The 18,955-nt window shown below is 41.0% G+C and overlaps 1 protein-coding gene across 2 annotated transcripts in view; it reads right to left on the bottom strand.

Moving 5' to 3' along the window:
• Positions 1-18,928, bottom strand: part of LOC128375945 (CAP-Gly domain-containing linker protein 4-like) — a 35,120-nt gene extending 16,192 nt beyond the window's left edge. For both annotated transcript variants that reach the window (XM_053336369.1, XM_053336370.1), the window contains exons 1-8: positions 18,857-18,928; positions 14,840-14,986; positions 12,232-12,371; positions 11,583-11,676; positions 11,126-11,287; positions 8,812-8,930; positions 5,053-5,301; positions 109-244 (exon numbers count right to left, since the gene is read on the bottom strand). In XM_053336369.1, the coding sequence (XP_053192344.1) occupies positions 109-244; positions 5,053-5,301; positions 8,812-8,930; positions 11,126-11,287; positions 11,583-11,676; positions 12,232-12,371; positions 14,840-14,966 (1,027 nt within the window). In that variant the 5' untranslated portion in view covers positions 14,967-14,986; positions 18,857-18,928. The remainder of the gene's footprint in view (positions 1-108; positions 245-5,052; positions 5,302-8,811; positions 8,931-11,125; positions 11,288-11,582; positions 11,677-12,231; positions 12,372-14,839; positions 14,987-18,856) is intronic.
• Between the last annotated feature and the right edge of the window lie 27 nt (positions 18,929-18,955).

Genomic DNA, 18,955 nt, shown 5'->3' with positions numbered 1-18,955 from the left:
AACAATTCTTAATCAAAAGCCAGGCTGAACAGGAAGGTTTATAGTAAGAATAATAATTATAATAATTTAATAATAGTAAAAGTGATTGACAATTCAGGCATGACCTACCGTGTTTTATTCGACAGGTGAAATACTGGACCCCTGCTACCGAGCCGTCGTTCTTCCCCTCTGGTTTGTCAAGCTCCACTCCAGCCCAGAGGCCCCCGGAGAACTCGGTGCTGCCGCAGAATCGCAAGGTTCCCACCTGCAAACACACAGGATTAGTATGTACCACTGAAAGTCAGAATGGTGACAGTGTTTCATAGCCGTCAGTGTAAAACACACGCAACGAAATAACTGATCAATGCGCCAATGGTGTGTGAAGTCATTCTATCTTCAGTCGAAATGATGTCGAGAGCAGAGCCGCCGTCAGAAGCTCGACATTTTGGAGGTGTCGGTGTTCACGAGAGCGACAGAAGAGACAAATAACAACAAAAAAGGGAAAAAGAGATCAAAGATGAAAAAGATGGGTTTTGATGAACCAATCTCTACAACTTGGCACACTGCGATTTTGTTCTCAGTGTGACATGAAAATCTATTAATGGTTCATTCTTTTCAGAGCAAATGTCCAACTGAGCTAGATTTAACATGTTCTTATCGTGTTAATGCTTGCATCTACATGTGTACATGTGTGTGCAGCTGGGATGATCATACAGCAGGGACACACAGAGGATTATATGATGGAGTAAAATGTTAAACAGCTATAATATAGGCACCATAAGAAAGATGTTAAATTCCAACGACACTTCTCATTTATAGTTAAACTCAAAGCAATACAGTATTAATACCGTAAAACACACAACATAAAGAAAATAGTACTGAGAGTTAAGATGAAAAAGCCTTCCTGAACTAAAGGGTTTGAAAGCCTTCTTTTAAAAAGGGTCTGGGGGTCTGTGCTGCCCTCAGATGCTTAGAAAAGCTGATCTATAAGCGTGGTGCAGCAGAGCAGAAGGCTCCATCCTCCATGGTGCAGAGCTCAGTACTGGAGGCCCAGAGGAGCGAGCTGCTGGCAGATCTGAGGGTGCGGGTGGAGGTTTGTGGTATGATCAGTGCCTGTAGGTAGGGAGGAGCGTGTTTCCCTGACTACAGATGGTAGAAAGAGGAAGGAGGTCAAACCTAACACCCTGATTAGTGACTGAGGAGGAACCAATGTGCCTTCTTATATAGCAAAGGACTGGGACAAGTAATTGTGGCCAGTGGGTTTTCAGTCACGGTATACTGTATATCCAAGATGATCCAAGATTCTCTCAGTTAAGCATTTGTCAAGATCCTTTTTTATTTCTGGATCCATGTTTAGCTTGTGAAAACCTGCCAGTCAGTGATGTAGCCTGTACAAAGGTAGTGGAGAGTAAAGGGATACCAGACTGTGTCAAACACAGAGACAGGGCTCTGGTCATAACAGACAATATGATGGTCAACAGATATGAAATGTGTCATAAAATGCACCTAATTTCAAATTGGTGCATTTGTATTTTAAAAACCGCTTTAAATGAGAAAATCATGATGTGTTTAAAGAATCGTATCACTTTACTGTTTGCTGTTCTCAGTTTCTCTTTTACTATTTCTACCATGAAGATATTCCTTTAAAATGTGCACAGGAAAGTGCTGTAGAAGCCTTGGTGGTTAGACTAATGGCTAGCAACAGGCCATCTCTACCAGTATTTGTGTCTACAGTTCACCATCCACACACAGACTGCCTTTGATTTGTCTCCGAGCTACATGTGCAGCACTGGCATGGTAAATCTGAAAAGCCTAACAAGCCGGTATTTACTTTGACACACAGGTGGAGCAAATTGAGAGAAGCATCCCTGAGCCGGGTATGACTCACTCGATTAGTTGTTTAAGTCCTTTCCCAATTCAGACTTCCTTAAAAAGCATGAGATAGGGGGGTTAACACCAGCTATTTCACCATTTTATCTCTTATGACCTTACATTCAATAGAATTGCGCAATTTTAAAGGCCCCATTGAAATTGAATAAACTCCTCAGCCCTGAGAGGAGAAAAAGGCACTCTGATCTAATAGGAGTCATTTGTGAGGATCTTTGTCATAGAAACTCGGTTATTTAAGTATGATTGCTAAGCTTTTTTTTTCATGCTGCAGGGGTCAGACAAATCAAAACACTGAACCACCGTGTCGCTTAACAGTAACTACCAAATTTGGGTTTTGGCGAGCTAATGGAAATAAAAGCATGCTTGTGAAATGACACTGAAAGATTACATGTGAAATGTCAGAGATGTGAAAAAACATTCAGAGGCTTATTAAGCTGACTTTCAAGAGTGTTGGCACTGGGCTGGTATTTAAACAAACAAAACAGCTCCAGTTAAATGACTACAAAAGATTACTGAGCACAAGACTGAAAAATTGAACTTAAGACTCAAGCCCATGTTTTACTACACGGACGGTTAGTGATGGCTGTATAATGGTGAGACTACCATCACTTACCTAGTCCACAGTAAATGTAAATAACTGTATATAGATGCTAAGTGTAAGGAAGCTCAACTGAATTTCCTTTTGATTTTACACATTCATAGCACGGCACAAACATTTTCAGTGAATATAACAGCATGCGACAACCTCTGTTGGTGCCAAAACTACAAAACAGAGACTCAATTAGTCGCTGACTTTTTGTGCTAGTCTAAAAAACAACTTTTCTCTATTTGTTCTTCAAACAAACAAAACAATCAATGACATACCACAGTCTCAAATTTCCATAACTTGTGTAGGTGAGTAAAAAAAAAGGAATATATGATTCCACTATAAGCCTCATGACTGTAGGCATCTTCAGTCCTTTTAAAGGAAGCAAGAGTTGGTTCTTAATAGGAGTGATTCAACAGTAAAGACTAACACCATCATTACATCAGTTCAAAAGCCACACTGTGGATTGGAGGAATCTAAAACTTTCATGGGCCCTGCAGGCTTCTACTGATCCTGCTAGGATCTGAGGGTCTTGGTAGAGTTTTGGAATGACAAAAGCTGAGTGCAAAGTCATTTGTAAGTGATGAAAAAAGAAAGTCACGTATTTCTCGACCGATTATCTGATGTAGTCGAAAACTGGTGATGTCTTTTGCACTTGCTTTTGTTGGATCACTGGACACACTGAGGGTGGACTGGGTCCGTGCTTTCAACCTGATGACTCAGGACATCAGTGATTGGAAAAAATGTAGCAAAATATTTAACCCAACGTACAGAATAGAAAGGCTAGATTTCTGAGGTTTTCATAGATTTTTTTTTTGCAGGGTCAGGGTGTGCAATAAATTGTCAAACTTGAACTGAGCCAGGAACATAGGTTTGAAAACTGAATGTTATTTGAGTTATGAGGACAAAGCTCCACAGCTTTTAAAGCATGCTTCATGCTAGCTTACAGCACCATACTGAAGTTAGGTGGTTAAGTCACGTAGCCACAGTTATGTTTCTTTGAATTACAGGAGAGAACGTCTAAATGCACAGATGAGGATAATGTACTGAGAAAAAGGTTGCTGCAAATAATTTTGCTTAACCCTGGTTTGTCCATTCATTTTATATATCACATTTTCACTGTAACAAAGAATCAGTACAACATAGCTTAGTTCACATTGCCAGCTGTGCACAGCACTTAATAGTGTGAGATTTGATGAAGAAGAGATGCATCTAATAGAAGAAGATGATCCAGACAGTTTGAAACTTCTAACAGTATTAGCAGACATTTAGCAGCATCACAGCTGGAGTTGGATTAACTTGAACATGTAAAATATGTTGATGATATGCCAGAGTGAAGCGTCAGACATAACCCTGAATGCTGGAAGGATGCCAAAGGGGGGTTGCTTAGCAACTGGAAACTATGTTTTCTTGGTTGAGGGCTGAAATAATTGTAGAAGAGAAAAAAATAAATAAAAATCACCCAAAGCTTCTGTTTTTGTTTAGGTTAAATCACTGCACAGCTGCATAGTACTGCTGTGGTTGCCTACGTGCATGAGACTATTGGGGTAACAATCCCTTTCATATTTTACTGTTCCCATGCTCATTTATGTTGTGCACTGCTACTTTATGTACTTGTATTAGTTGCTGTTTGTAAAATATATCGACTCGAACAGTAATCCCATGGACAGATGGGTGCATTCGTGTCCAATTTTGAACAAAGACATGACAGGGATTCCAACTCCAACTATTTTCTGCACATAAGCAAATAAAAATCTGCTCTGTGCTGCTGCCTAACCGTTTCTGTTTTATGTGCCTCTGTAGAGATGCACACAGACATTGTTAATGTGGAAATTTGGATAACTGCAGAAACTTGGGTTCAGTTCCCAACATGCTCCCTCAAATCCAGCTGAATGTGTTTGCATGATGGGAAGCTGGTGAGGGATCATGTCTTTGTCAGTGCAGCAGTGTCTCACAACTGTACAGAAGGGACTGAGCTGGGGAAAACCATGCAGGTACGCTGCCAGTTGTTTGTGCTGTTTATAGCTAAATAGGATCAGAGCAGCTTAAGAGGTACAGTTCAATCATTTTAAAAACTGTTAAACTGCAAAAACTGTCAAAAACAAAAATCAAATTAATGGAAAATATCAAAAAATCCAATTATACTGAAATGATTAAATTCCGTGGGAAGTGTTCAGGCTATCAAAATGCAATTACTGGTACATCAGCTAATTGTTGCATTAATGACTGAGTGTGTTTTGCGAGTTGTGTAGTTTGTTTTGGCTGTAGTTATGAGGTGGAGATGAGTTGAGCCAAAAGATTCACATCCTTGTTTTACATTCAAAGTAGCCACACGTCAACGGTTGCTGCCTTCTTTTTAATGCGGCGCTCACGAACCGCTGCAAGAACAGTTTATTTCACCCTCATTTGAATTCAGCTATTAATCAACTTTAATTAGGGGGCTGAGAAACGTCCCTCTATTGTACCACTTTGAGATATGGATGGTGAAAAATGGGTTTTATTTCCAGCAGAATCTTGGCACCGCTCTGCATAACCCAAGGATTAAATTAAGATGCTTATAATTGTTCTTGCCCTTAAGTTAGTGACCTACCACGCACCTTCTGTCCAGCTATCACCACCCGGTCACCTAGTCGGATCCCCATGGTAGCCAGCTGTATCCTGGCCTTATCGGAGAGAGCAGGAGGGGCCTGGGCTTGCAGTGTGAGGGGCAGGGGGGAGCTGGGCCGGGGCAGAGCCTCCCTCAGGAGAGTGCGGAGCTCTTTGGCCAGGGCGGCTGCGTCTGCCATCTCCAGGGGCATGTCGAGGGGGTCGGGCACCACGTCTGCCGGGCACTGACCTTTTTCATTCTTTAAAAAAAAAAAAAAAAAAAAGAGGAGACAGGAAGGAAGCACAGAGGAGTGATTGTGAAAACTGATAAAGAAAAAGTCAGCATGCCAAGTAAAGGATTGTATTCTGGCTTCAATTATTATCTTTTCAGTAACGACGACTCTGGGCTTAACAGAATCTTTAATCTTATCTCTGCTCTCAGAACAAAACAAAAAAGAAAGAATCCCCTGTCAGTGTGTTTCAAAGCAGCTGATCAGCAGGCGGGCAACATTGGAGGTTTTAGTCGAGTGGCTCAAAGAGTCTATAGTCGGCGTGAGTTGAGACTGAGTCTGCGAGCCCGAGAGTCGGTGGAAGGAAGGTGGGAGGAGACGGCTTGCGGAGGCGTGACAGACGAGGGGGAGCTCGTTCGCCGCCGCTGTGCCGGAATAATTGGGGCACGCTCGTGTTCGCCGTCGCATCCGGCAACAATGCGAATAGTCTTTGATGAACATCAAAAAAAAAAAGAGGGAGCTTGGCTTTCATTGCCGGGGCCTTACGTTCACATGTTGGAACACTGAGCTAATGTGTGTGCCACTGTGTGCAGCAGTGACTGGAATTAATGCATGTGGCCTTTCAGGAGCATTCAGTGCAATATATTAAAAGGACTGGTTCTTTTGTATTTAGATATACAAGATATAGAGATATAGATAAATAGGACATTCACAACAAAGACACTTCTAGACACTTCAATGGGTTTCATTTAGTGCCCTGAGGGAACACAGCACCAGGCTCTCACACTGAACCACACGTGTGTCAAATCACTTTACCAACTGTGTAGCAGCCATACTCTGCAGCGTCTATAACTGTATTTTAAAACGACTGCTGAGTCGATTCTAATAAAATACTCTTATTCAGATCGTATACTTTAACACATAGGACTCACCATGACTCTGCAAGATGTTAATTTAAATGTTTGCAGTCAATCAGATGCACTAGTACAACTGAACATGATCCGACAGAGCAGCCCTGACTGAATTATCTTTGTGAATATCAAATTGTTCAATTTCTGTTGACGCTGCTGCCAAAACTGATGGCTGATAGAACTAAACTGAAGTTGTAACATCTTGTAGGTTTTACATCTACAGCTCCTATGAACAGTGTGTAGCTGCCAGCCGAACACGAGGGGGCCGACTTCATTCTACCCAGCCCAAAAAAAATCCAGCAGATACCAGATAGACTTGCAGCAGTGGCTCACTTTGAATCTGAAAGTGGAACTATCGAGTTAGTGATCTACCGCAGCAACTCAACTTTGCTTCTAATGGAAAGGAGTAGAAAGGAGTTGCCATAAGGTATGTGGTAAGGTATGCATGAAAGGCCAGCAACATTCTTTAAAGTTTTCTGTCCATGTTAAAAAACTGCTGCTGCTGTAAACCGAGGTTTGTTGTGACAACTCTTGCAGGGCCAGAGAGGAGAAATATCAAATTAAACCACTTCAGAGTCTGACCTTTACTCAGCTTGGCTCTGGTAGCGTTACACTTCACTGCCAGCATTTTTCCTTATGCAAGTGACATCATTTAATACATCTCAAACACAAAACAAATCAATGCACTATTAGTCCAAGTACCAATACCTGTATTTAAAAAAGGTGTGTGTTGGCTGATGATGAAACAAAACCGTGCACTTAATTAAATCCTATTGTTTCCTTACAGACTACAGAAAGGCTAGTTTTACATATTCCAGTGATAATCAAATCTCTACCCTCAATATAACGACATCACCCGTATGAATGGTCTATACCTCATCTAAAAAATGGGTTTGGTCATAGTTAACATAATTGGTCCTCTAAAGCCATGAAGAGGATTACTGTGAAAAACAAATCTGGAAGAGCGATATCATAACTTGATGCAGCAGCAGATGCGGCATGTCCACAGGGCTAATTGGCAGTGGTGGGAAAAAAAAGCCTAGTAAAGCTTAAATAATAAAGCAGGCAGAGTATAATCTCTGCTCTGTGGTGGTTTCCCACTTTTGTTTGGCAACGTAAAGCAACAAACATTCATGTTCCTAGCCAAGTAAAAAGGTTAAAAGGAGGTTAGTGATGTTCATGTTCAAAACGGCAGTCTCATGTTGTCTGGGCTTTGCATTCACACACTGAGAAATAAGGAGCATCTGCACTCAGCTTTGAGCAAGGGAATTATTGGAGTATGGTGCATGGTGCTTTGGTGACCTCCAGTGGGAAATGTGTGTATGCAAAGAGCAGCCACCATTTCTGCTCGGCAATTCAATCAATCTAAATAATAAAAAATAATTATGGAGCCATATTGAGACATGCAACTTTAAGTATGGATAAAAACTTTCAACAGAACGCGTAAGCTCGACAGACCGTACAGTCTTGATGTTACATTACCATCTGCTGAGAATCGGCTGCATATGCTACAGTATAAGATACAGGTTGATCAGGGCCTGTTCAGCAAACCGCTCAACCAAATATTCAAATGGCTTCAACTGAGAGGCTTGAGGCAGACAGGCTGAGCGCAGAGAGATGTTATAGTGCTAGATTTATTCAAAACATGTCTAGGGAAGCAATTGCTATTTTTTTAGGCTGTATCTGTCAGGTGAATCAGACCAGGCCACAGAAATGAAGAAATGTGCTCATTTGATTGGTTTATAAAGTAACAATTTATTAACAAATAAAAGGAGCGATAACCAATCATTTTAATTCAAATAATCATTAGCAACCCAAGATCTTAGCACTGTATTTTGAACGTTTTATGAAGGCGACACTGAGGTTTATAATAAAAAAAGAAATAAGCAAACAATTTGAGTGTGAGTCACGTAAGTAATCAATAAACCAACACAAAACTGAGCTAACTGAAACGACATGCATTGATAATGGTGCTCAGGGCAAAAACAACACTATTCATTTTCATATTTGAGAAGGACGCAATAAAAGTCCGGAGTAATTAAGTTTGATTCTGTGTCGTGATATTCTGTTCGGCTTTTTAAAGTTACAAGACGCTCATTTGCAGTAAAAGACAGCAGAACCTGTTATGCAAATTAAAGGAGTCCATGGAGCAACAGCAGCAGCAGCACGGCAGGGTTCGTAACACGAGGAGACGTCAGGAGGAAAAGGTTCCCTCCTCTCATGAATGTTCACAACAGATGGTTGTCAAGATTCAAAAAAAATATTCAGGGGTGGTTTCGTTTCTCATATTTGTCCTGATATCAACTACATAGAATAAGTTAGAGATGATAATACCAAAAAAACTAAACCCCAGTTAGAGGTAATATATCAGGATGCAGGCAGTGACTATCCAGGGATAGTGCTGCATCATTAACTCAATAGTACACAAAAGTCCTCATCTTTTTGTTAATTAATCTGCTATGTGCATGTATTATGTGATGGTAAGCATCCAAATATGTACAGAGGCACAACAAGGAATCCACAGAGCACACATTATACTTCCTGAATATAGAAAAACAGGTCTATAACTAAACCAGAGCATTGGATTAAATGTTGTGTGAGTGGTATGTGGGAGATGGATGTCACTTACTCTGAACGCAGGGTTGGCTCCCAACTCCAGGAGACATTTAACAGCTGATGTGCACAGGTTGGAAGCAGCGATGTGCAGGGCGGTGCCGAAGTCAAAGTCGCTGCAGGTTGCATTTACCTCTACAAAACAAAACAAAAAAAGAGAGAGATTGGTGTTACACAGTCTGCCGTAATCAGACACAGTGCATTTTTCTGACACATTACATCACAGTTACCACAAATTAAAACAGTGTGATGAGTCATTATTGACCATCGTTTATGCTCAGTGGCCAGAAAATCAGAAATCCTGCCCCTGCAGAGTGAGGATCTGCATATTTATGCAAGTATTACTACATTAACAGGTGCATTGAAATCCAACCCGACCACCATGATAGCGGAGTTGTTGCGCTTTCTGAAGATCTTAATCTCGAAAGCTGTATAAAGAAAGGACCAGAGTTTAAGATCTTGGTAGATTAACATTAAACAACCTTACTTTGAGTTATCTTCACTTTGCTGAGTAATAACACAGAAATCCCTCAATACTGGATCATAGACTGATGTAAACACACATGAGTTATCCAGATAATTTTGCAAACAGGCCCCAGGTCTGTTGCACAGCGTCTGCCACAGCATCTGGCAGCTGGTATCGGGACCAAAGGTGGTCCTCAACAGTGCAGCAGTGTCTCCATTTGTCTGGTCTCAGTGTACTAATTTATGCATGCTGTGATCACTCTGGCTCTTTGAGTTTGTCTATCTATCTCACCAGTTTACAACAATTATTATTCACTATCTAATCAGCTCCTCTTGCTCAATATTCTATCTAGATTTATGACACAGGTCTAGTAAAATTGATAATAGTGCTTACAAAGCTGCTCCTGTACATTTAAAAAGGACAAGTGTGTAAGATTTAAGGCAGGTATGTTCAAGCTATTCCATAAAGGATCATGTGCATGCAGGTTTTTGTTCCAACCAATCAAAAGCACATGATTTGACCAATCACCTGTGTGAAGACTGAGATCAGTTGATTAAATGAATCAAGCCTGGTGTGCTCCTGCTGGGTTGGAATGAAAACGTGCAGTCATATAGTCTTTTATGGAATAGTTTGGACACGTCTGACTTAAGGAGATCAATTGGCAGGAATAGAATATAATGTTCATAAGCATGTTGTAATTATGTTTTCGTTATCCTAGAATGAGCCCTTTATATCTACAGAGGGAGCGGGTCCTCTTCCACAGAGCCCACCTTTTTGCACTGACATGTTTCTACAATAGTCCATAATAGACAAACCAAACACTGGCACTAGAGAGGGCCTTTCACATTTTATGCCAGTTTCGGGGCCACTGTAGATTCTCCTTCAAGCTTAAAGAAGGGAGGGAGGAGCAGTGTTTAGTTGGTTGCAATCTGCCACCTCACAACTAGATGCCACTTAATCCAAACACACTGGTACTTTAATATCTTAGTGTTAACAGTCAAATATAAACAATAACCACATGGGAATCATTTCATCATATCCTGAACACCTCTTATGTTGTTATACAATGCAGGATTCTGATGTAAAATGCAAAGCAGATGTAAAAATAAATATTCCTTAAACCATTAACTTCAATATTCACACAAACAGTAAATGGTATTGTGATTGAGTTATACTTGTAATTGCTGTATACTACATGGAATCTGTAGAGACTGTTCTTCAAGCAGCTGGTGATGGACAGTAAGGTTCAACAAGCCTGAACTTGAGACAGCATTACATCTTCATTTTGATGTCAACTATGTACATAAAAAAGACACCAACTTCAAATACACTCTATAACAGAAGTTGACCTGAGCAGCCTGCCAAAATATAATCAATATATGGGAAACTGCCTGCCTTAAAAATCTAATAATAAAACTGAACTTAAAATATCTGGCTTGTGCTTCAACAAAACATACCGAAACAGTTTTGTATGCTGTGTAGGATTTTGTCCATACACATACAGTATGTGTAATAAGAGCAAACGCATCCACACACTTCAGTCTGTGCAATAACCATTTACTGAAGAAAGCTTTGGGTCAGGGACAGTACACACTGCTCTTCCTATTGCTTTTCAAGGCTTCTTATCTAAAGCACCATCAGAAAGGCTTTATCTGCTGATGTGAAATGATTGGTTATCAAAAGAAATGTAATTAATCTGCAGTTGCTGACACGGTCCAAGAGTACATGCCAATTCTCTTAATTGCATCCGCGTTTCTCTCACTGGCATCTTTTTGTTGTGTCTTAGTTAAAACTTATATAGAAAATGAAATTGAAATAGAAATGTTTGCTCTGCATGTTCTTGGGTCTGCAGCACTGATCTTACCTCCGGGCTGGGAGGCCTGCAACACCACCCGGATGAGCTGGGGCACATCGAAGTAGGCAGCGTAGTGCAGGGCCCTCATGTTAGTCCAGCGCGAGCGAAGGTTAGGATCCGCACCCAGGGCGAGGAGCTGGCGGGCGAAAGCGGCTGCTGTTTCGGCGTCACCTGAGGAACAGAGGAGCCATGTTGGTTGGTACAGCTGTGTGTGTGTGTGTGTGTGTGTGTGTGTGTGTGTGTGTGTGTGTGTGTGTGTGTGTGTGTGTGTGAGATGGGGGGGGGGGGGTGCTGCGACAGACAGCGCGTCAGCTCTAGTGACTGTGTTTGAAGAGTAGTAATAATGAAGAAGAGCAGTGCTTACTGAGTCATACAGGATTATGTTCAGCGGTCAGAGTGTGTGTGTGTGTGTACACTTGCAGTCCTGTTCAGAGTATTTATTCAACACAAGCCTGTAAACACTGACCGATGCCCGGGGCTCCGGCCTTGCAGCAGTAGTGCAGCAGACTCATATCTGTCAGGCCATCTCGGTCGTTGATGCAGCAGCCTCTCTTCAGGATCTGTGCAAAGACGAGAAAAGGCAGCGTGCCACTAAGGACCAGCCGTGTCACCGTGCAGAAATATTACATAATAGGCTATAAAGCGAAACCCGGGGGGGGGGGGGGGTGGTTGATTGAATGAATGACAAGCGAGCTGGGCCTCTCATAAATCTAGTCATCTTTGAATTTGGACGAGAATTGTTTCGCAAACTGACATGGAAACAAGGCATTTATTTCTCAAGGGTAGCAGTTATTCAGTGAGGGAGAGAGAAAATAATCGCCTGCTTTTACCCTTGAGACGAGTGCTTGCCTGCACAATTTACTGCATTGCAGCTACTTTGTGTAAGTCTGGGTGGAGGGGGATGATTGGCAGGGCATCTACCAACAACCAAAAATATCTAGTTTTAAAGTGTTTCAGTTACCATCGACATGAAATGTTTCTTTGTTATGTTGATTTGTGAAACATTCAATGAGCTATTTGTGAGTTGTACGTTTTAGAGCACTGACAGAAGGGTTCACACAAAAGCTATTTAATTAAAGCATGTCGGAGCGTCTGGAAAGGCTGAATGGTGTCACCTCATTGCCAATGAGGTCGATGTTCTTCTGGACCTGGGGGACCCACTGTCTGAGGACGGCGAACAGCTCTGGTATGCTGGTGCTGGGATCCAGAAGAACGTCCCTGCACTGGGGCTCGCTGGGGTCAAAAAAGGAGAATTCTGGAGGTGGTGGGAGTGACAAAAACAACAGAAATAACATGTAATTCACCTTGATTGACAGAACCATTCATCCAAAGCTTTATGATCCGCCTTCTGAAGGGAGCGTGTGCGAAACTCTGCGGCACAGACGTACAGCATATTAACTTTCTGCAGACTGCTCGATCGATTCAATCAAATTACTAATCTTGGGAAATGCCCTTGCTGTGCTTGCAGAGGCGAATGAAATCAGATTGACAATCGATGGCATGCTGTGAACCAAATGAAGCATTAGGGAGAGCGCGACTGAGGCTGCAAACAAATGGGCTCGGCTGATGGCAGTGAATGCCCACACTTAGAATTTAACATGCGTCCGACCCTCTGCGTCTCCTTTAAAGGCTGTATCACGTATAAGGGAGGGATTCATTCAAGAGCCCTCTGTGCTGATGCATGACCGCCAAAAAACTGATTATATTACTGTAACGCTTCACTAAAATAAAAATGTTAAATTGCATACTTTGTCAAACATGTTAGGGCTAGATGAGGTAACATGAGAACAAAGTGGAAAAACATTAACATTCTCACCTGCTGTTTGAGAACACTGTAAATCGAAATTGTGAGCTATGCACTCTACTGAGATGTGATGATATGTGATCATAATGAAAAACTGATTTTTGACAACCTAAAATTAGAATCATCTGTCAGCATAGTTGTTGTGTGTGGGTTCAGGACTTTGATCTCTTGTCCCACCAGGATCATCATCATCATCATTTCAGACATAATTATTACAGCTTTATTCTTGATTTGTCTTGACTAGTCATGCACTAAATCAAGTCTAGTAATCAACTAATCATCATTTCAACTAAAAAAACACAATGATAAGAATGTGATATCCAATCTTTGCAGTCTGTTCAGTTCGGTAGTATATTAATAAGCCTGTGATGTCACACATTTTTACTGTGTCAGCATTCTGTTAACTTAACCATTGTCTAAAATGAAGTAGTTCTTTTTACATTCTACATAATATAGTTGGATAACTTTCACTGACTCACTCTGGTCCACCATTGAAGTTCTACTACTTGTTTACTGTATTTATATCTGTGTGTTTGGCATTTATCAGTTTTCATTATTCTTTAGTCATTGGTTGAGTTACTGTTCCTTGTTTATTTCTCACTGTTTTATCAATAACTGTGTCACTGCAGTGCAAATGCAAGCCTGTTTCTGATTGGTCTACTGCAATGGACATGTACATACATACACTTTGAACATATCTTATACCGGTTTTATCTTTAACACCATGATGGCTTCATAGGTTAACGTTCAATTAGCTTTGAGTTCATATGCTGTCCTTAATGCTCATCCTCCAGTCCTGTGAAAGTGTTAATGTCACGTTATTAAGTTTTAATATTTTTTGAGGTAAGAAAGTAACCATTTAGTTTCTCTGTAAGTGTTCAGTTTATCCAAATAACACCTATTAGGAAATTTGCTGGAGCCACAGGCCAGCTAAAATTAGTCAGTCATCCCAGCTGCCAGCAGCTCAACTCCTGAGATGATCAGCCAATCAACATCCATCATCATCCCAGAGAGAACATGATCCAATGAGCTGATCTGTGCAGCTCTTTAGTAGTGTGCTGCTGGCTCTAATATCTCTATAGTATTTCAGTACATGACATGATTCATGTGAAAGATAAACATTGGTCTCACAGATTAAATCTTAGCTGCCACATTAGTGTGTCTCAATGTAAAGTGAAGCTTTGTCTTTTTACTGCCTCAGGGGCTATGTATGTACAGATAACACCACATTTACACATATATAAATATATTCAAATGAATACATCAGTCTACATTTTTTTTTTTTTGACTTTATTAAACCACATAACAGTTTGGATTTTCACTATAACGACATTACAGGCAGAATAATGTAATACACTGCATCTCTCTGTCAGTGAGGTTATTTTTCGTGAGATAAAAAGTGTTAGTGGAGCTTTGAGTCGAGATGATTATGTCATAGTAGAGTCAGGTAGGTGTGTTGAAGCTGATCTGCTGCTGTCAGCAAGTACAGTGCTGTTCTGACTGCAGTACGATCATATTGCCTCCTCCCTTCCTCACAAGTTTGTACTCCTGAGTCCAACTTGCCAAGTGTGAACTACCTAGTACACAATTCCAAACATGGTGTACTCGGTACTGAGAAAGGCCCTATGACTGATTTTGTGTGTGTGAGCGCTTGGGTGACAAAGCGTAGGGCTTGTGCTGGTGCCACCTCACATTTTACAAATTGTATCACCTAACAATTAAAATATATATTCCATGATGCATAAACTAAATTATTTCACGTGTACTGACAAGTTTCTCTGCTGTCCTATAATTGTCCCAGGTACTATTTTTAGTGTCCCCGTGACAACAGGACATCCTTCATTTCAAGCACGGCACTGTGTGTATGTCCAGAGTGTGTGTGTGTGTGTGTCTGTGTGTGTGTGTGTGTGTGTCCTCACCACAGTCGCTGGGCATGGGTGCAGAGGCCACCTGGTGGATGACCGGCCGCTGATGGGAGGAGAGTATGCTGTGGCAGCCCAGGACGGTGTCCCCCTCGACAGGCTGTGAAACATCCTCCTTTGTCATCTCCCCCTCAGGGTCCGAGGCTGCAACAATATTAGAAGTCCTATTCTGAGAACGCAAGTAGGTCTGATCTCAATAAAGCAACAACGCCTGTTTAAATGGAGGAGACGTGACTCTGCTGAAGCTTTCAGCTGATCTGCCAACATCCACAGGAAACAATGAGCTTCTCAGTTTACTGTATCTGATTACTGCTTAGACAAAATGCATATATACGGTAATATATCACAATAACTACAGTTTTGCTATTGTTTACATTAGTGTGACATTCTTATTGACTTTTTTTTAAGTTGATATTATTCCAGATCTGCTGACTCTGCTTGTATACTGCAGATTGCAAGTGCAATAGTAACAGTTTCAAGTCTTACACACACTACAGGACAATAAGACGTATAATACTCTACTTATGTGATGTGTTGTCATGAGTGTGGTAGAGAACTAAAAAGGTATCTACGGTGAGCTATCAAAACAACAAGATAATGTGAGATTATATTCGTAGGCCTGTGGATCACACACTGAATGTGACTCAGACAAAATTTCAACTAAAGCTCGAGAGATATTATTAGTTTTCCTTCGGGAGACTTTAAAAACAAAGACGGGTTTATGGTGAGCGTACAGGCTAAACTACTGGCGTGATCTTTAAAAAAAATAAAACACACAGTGTAGGAGGAAACAGGAAGATGAGGAGCAGGACTAAGAAGCACAAACACAGGCCTACAGCTGGGAGGGCAACACTGAGCCTAAAATCTTCCCCAAAAAACACCCAACACTCACTGTCATCATCTCCTTTATCCTCTTTCTTGTTGATCTCCATGAGAGTCTCCCACAAATCCAGCTAAGCTAAAAAATCAAGAGACACAAACTGGATCCAGTAGAACATCTAACCGAGTCGTCCCCCCCACCACCCCCAAGCACACAGTCTGTCCCCCTCTCCTCAATCTCCAATAACACACCCTCTCTCTTTCTGTGTCTCTCTCTCTCTGCTGCTACACCCCCTGTTGATCCCCTGACTAGCAGGTCTGGTGGCTATTTAGAGCCTGCTTACTTTCAAAGAATGGCGTTTGCACCTCTGACTCTCCCCCGAGGCGGGGAATGTCACTCTCACTTTCCGAGTGCGTGCTTCCGCCGGCGGCCGCCTCGTCTGACTGGCCGACCGTGGAGAGCCACAATGCGGGGAATGTGGCAGCGGGGTGAGAGAGCGAGCACACACGGCGTAAAAGGGCAGCAAAGGGGGGCGGTTGTGATAAGGAGGAGGGCTGTCCTTCACCCTGAAGGCTTGGGGGTTTGATCCCCCCCTTTGCAGCGAGCATCCGCCCTGCTAAAGCACCTAAGGGTGCTGACTCCCTAGAGAGGGGGAGCTGAGCCTCACAATCAGCCTCTCCATTCCATGTTAAGTATCATAACTAGTGTCTGACAGGACAATTACAATGAATAAAAATATGAAAAATATTGCAAGACAAGAAGAGCAATAGGAGTAACAATAGACCTTTTTTCACAGCAGACACTTTGACTAGTTACAGTAGGAAAATCACAGTGTTACTAATGACTTTAATGATGGCTCCATTGTAACTCAAGTGTCTAAAATCACTCCATATTTACTATTTAATGTTTGAAATTTACCTTCCACAATTTTATTTGAGTGTCTTATGTATTCATTTAATGAGGGGGGTCTAGACCTGCTCTATGTATAAAGTGCCTTGTGATAACTTTAGTTATGATTTGGCGCTATATAAATAAAGATTGTATGAATGAGTGTATAAATATCTCCATTATATAGATCCATAATGGAAGGAAAAAAGTAGTGTCCACAGCATGTACCACACTGGAATGCTCCAGTTTTGAATGAAAAAATACCATCACATGGTGACTCTAGAGCTGATGGTGACAACACAAAATAATGGTGATTAAGTCAGTGTCCAAAATGTTGATTTGCTGCTCACTATTGAGTGAACTATGTAGTGTTAATTATACAGGAAGTAGTGAATGATGAAACAGCTTGTGTGACATTGAGCCAGGACCCTGAAACTGAAGCAGCTAAATGGAATTCAACCAGCATTAATTACATTGTTTACATCCGTACTTTACCTGATGTGACATGTCAAAATGTTTACTTCTGACTTTACATTCAAATTTATGACGGAATACTGTGATTGATGCTGTGGTTGTTATTTTTATCTGCCTTGTTTGGTTTTATTTATTCTGTACAGCACTTCATAACACAGAAAAGTGCTATATAATTAAATGTTATTATCATTAATATTATTGTTATTATTATTATTATTATTATTATTATGCTGGACCGTTTTTAGTCAGATAATGTGACGATGCAACTCTTTAATGTTATAAATCTACAGATATTCAACTCTATAACATGCAAACGCAATCAAAAATGGAATATCATAATATTACATGTTAATTTATGTTTTTCTGATGTTTTTTTTGATCACATGGACTGTTTATCTATCCAAATAGGGACAGATACATCACGCACTGCAATTTTTGTGCAGAAAACCTCATGTTTAAAACGCTGGCCTCAGTTAAACCTTGTGTTAATGTGATGCCAGAGTGAGGGTCACCTTAGTGGGTTAAGGCTACATAAGCTATTATGTAAAACTGCTGTGCAACGGTTACGCTTAATTGGTGTGAGATGAACAGTGAAACCTCTCATCCCCATCACAATTAAACCAAAGACACATTTCAAAATGTTTGTTTATTGGGAGCTAAACGTTGCCAGATATAACCCAGATATAACCAAGCTTTAACCTGACAGCTCCAGCTTCTCTATAATGGAAACTACCTGGTCAGTGGTCACTGTGTGCATGCAATTAAATACAATTATTGTGTTTGACACTAAAGAAAAAGAATATACATGGTGAATTAAATGAGTCGCTCACCACTAACTGTCCTAGTGTTGCCCGTACAGAGAAGATGAGGAGTTGCTTCTGCTCTGAGGTCACTGACTGGCTATCTAAAGATTAGGACTTTGCAGTGGGGACTCAGGACAATGGCCTACTTTTTCCAATAAGCCTCTCCTTGTTTGTCGGGATAGTGATGTCACCCTCCCCTCGCATCCTCTGAGCTAATGAACACACAATACTGGGACATATTTCAAACTCTGAGCTAAAAATGCTTTAGTCCTGTTTATCCTAGACAGTCACTTTAACTACCTCCACTGTGTATGAATCTGAAATGTAGATGATTGGAAGGCTCTTGTTAGAAATGCTTAGCCATATTCCAGCAACAGACACCTTTATGTTTATATAGTAGTACGTTTGGTTACATCCTGTCATTGTTAGCATAGCTCCACCCAACCTAAGGAATGAGCTAATCATACAGAATCATTGAAAACACCTGTGTGCACTCCACTACTTTACAATTACTCTAATACTATAGCAATAATACAACATTGATAGACTATATTGTGTTGCTTGACATATACCAGTCACAGACGCATTTGAGCGTATTTAATTCATTTAGCATTTAACTTTAGCTGTTAACACCACTGCTATTTAACCCAGATAGCTGACAGTGAAGTGTTAGCCGGCTAGCATATGTTAAAATACCGGTTGTGTCTTAATGAAAGCTACAGTATGTCGTATTTATGTGGTCCATGTCGGGTAAATGAAAGCGGTTAGCAGCCACTAATTTGACGCTCATGCACTGTGGAAAAAGTTTCCAGGACAGATAAAAAAAAAAAAAAAGTGTCCTCCCCTCTCTCTCATCTTCACTCAGGCTAGCTTCTGTCACAGGTAATGTTAATGTTATCTAGCATTATCCAACATTGGGCCAAGCCTTCGAGCTGAATAAAAAACGCGTAACGACCACGAATACAAATAAACAGCGTAACGTGGACAGGTAGCTAACAGTGCGTTATAAACATAAGAAAAAAGCGTTACCTTGACCTTGCTGCTCGTTTCACTTCGCTCATGGGGAATATGACTGGAAAAGCTAGAGGATTTAATTTCCGCCAATTTCACTGCATGCTACATAGCTAT

The sequence above is a fragment of the Scomber japonicus genome, chromosome 16 (assembly GCF_027409825.1).
Source record: "Scomber japonicus isolate fScoJap1 chromosome 16, fScoJap1.pri, whole genome shotgun sequence".
NCBI lineage: Eukaryota > Metazoa > Chordata > Actinopteri > Scombriformes > Scombridae > Scomber > Scomber japonicus.
Note: the sequence above shows the minus strand (reverse complement) of the source record. Positions and strands in the feature narration are given on the sequence as shown.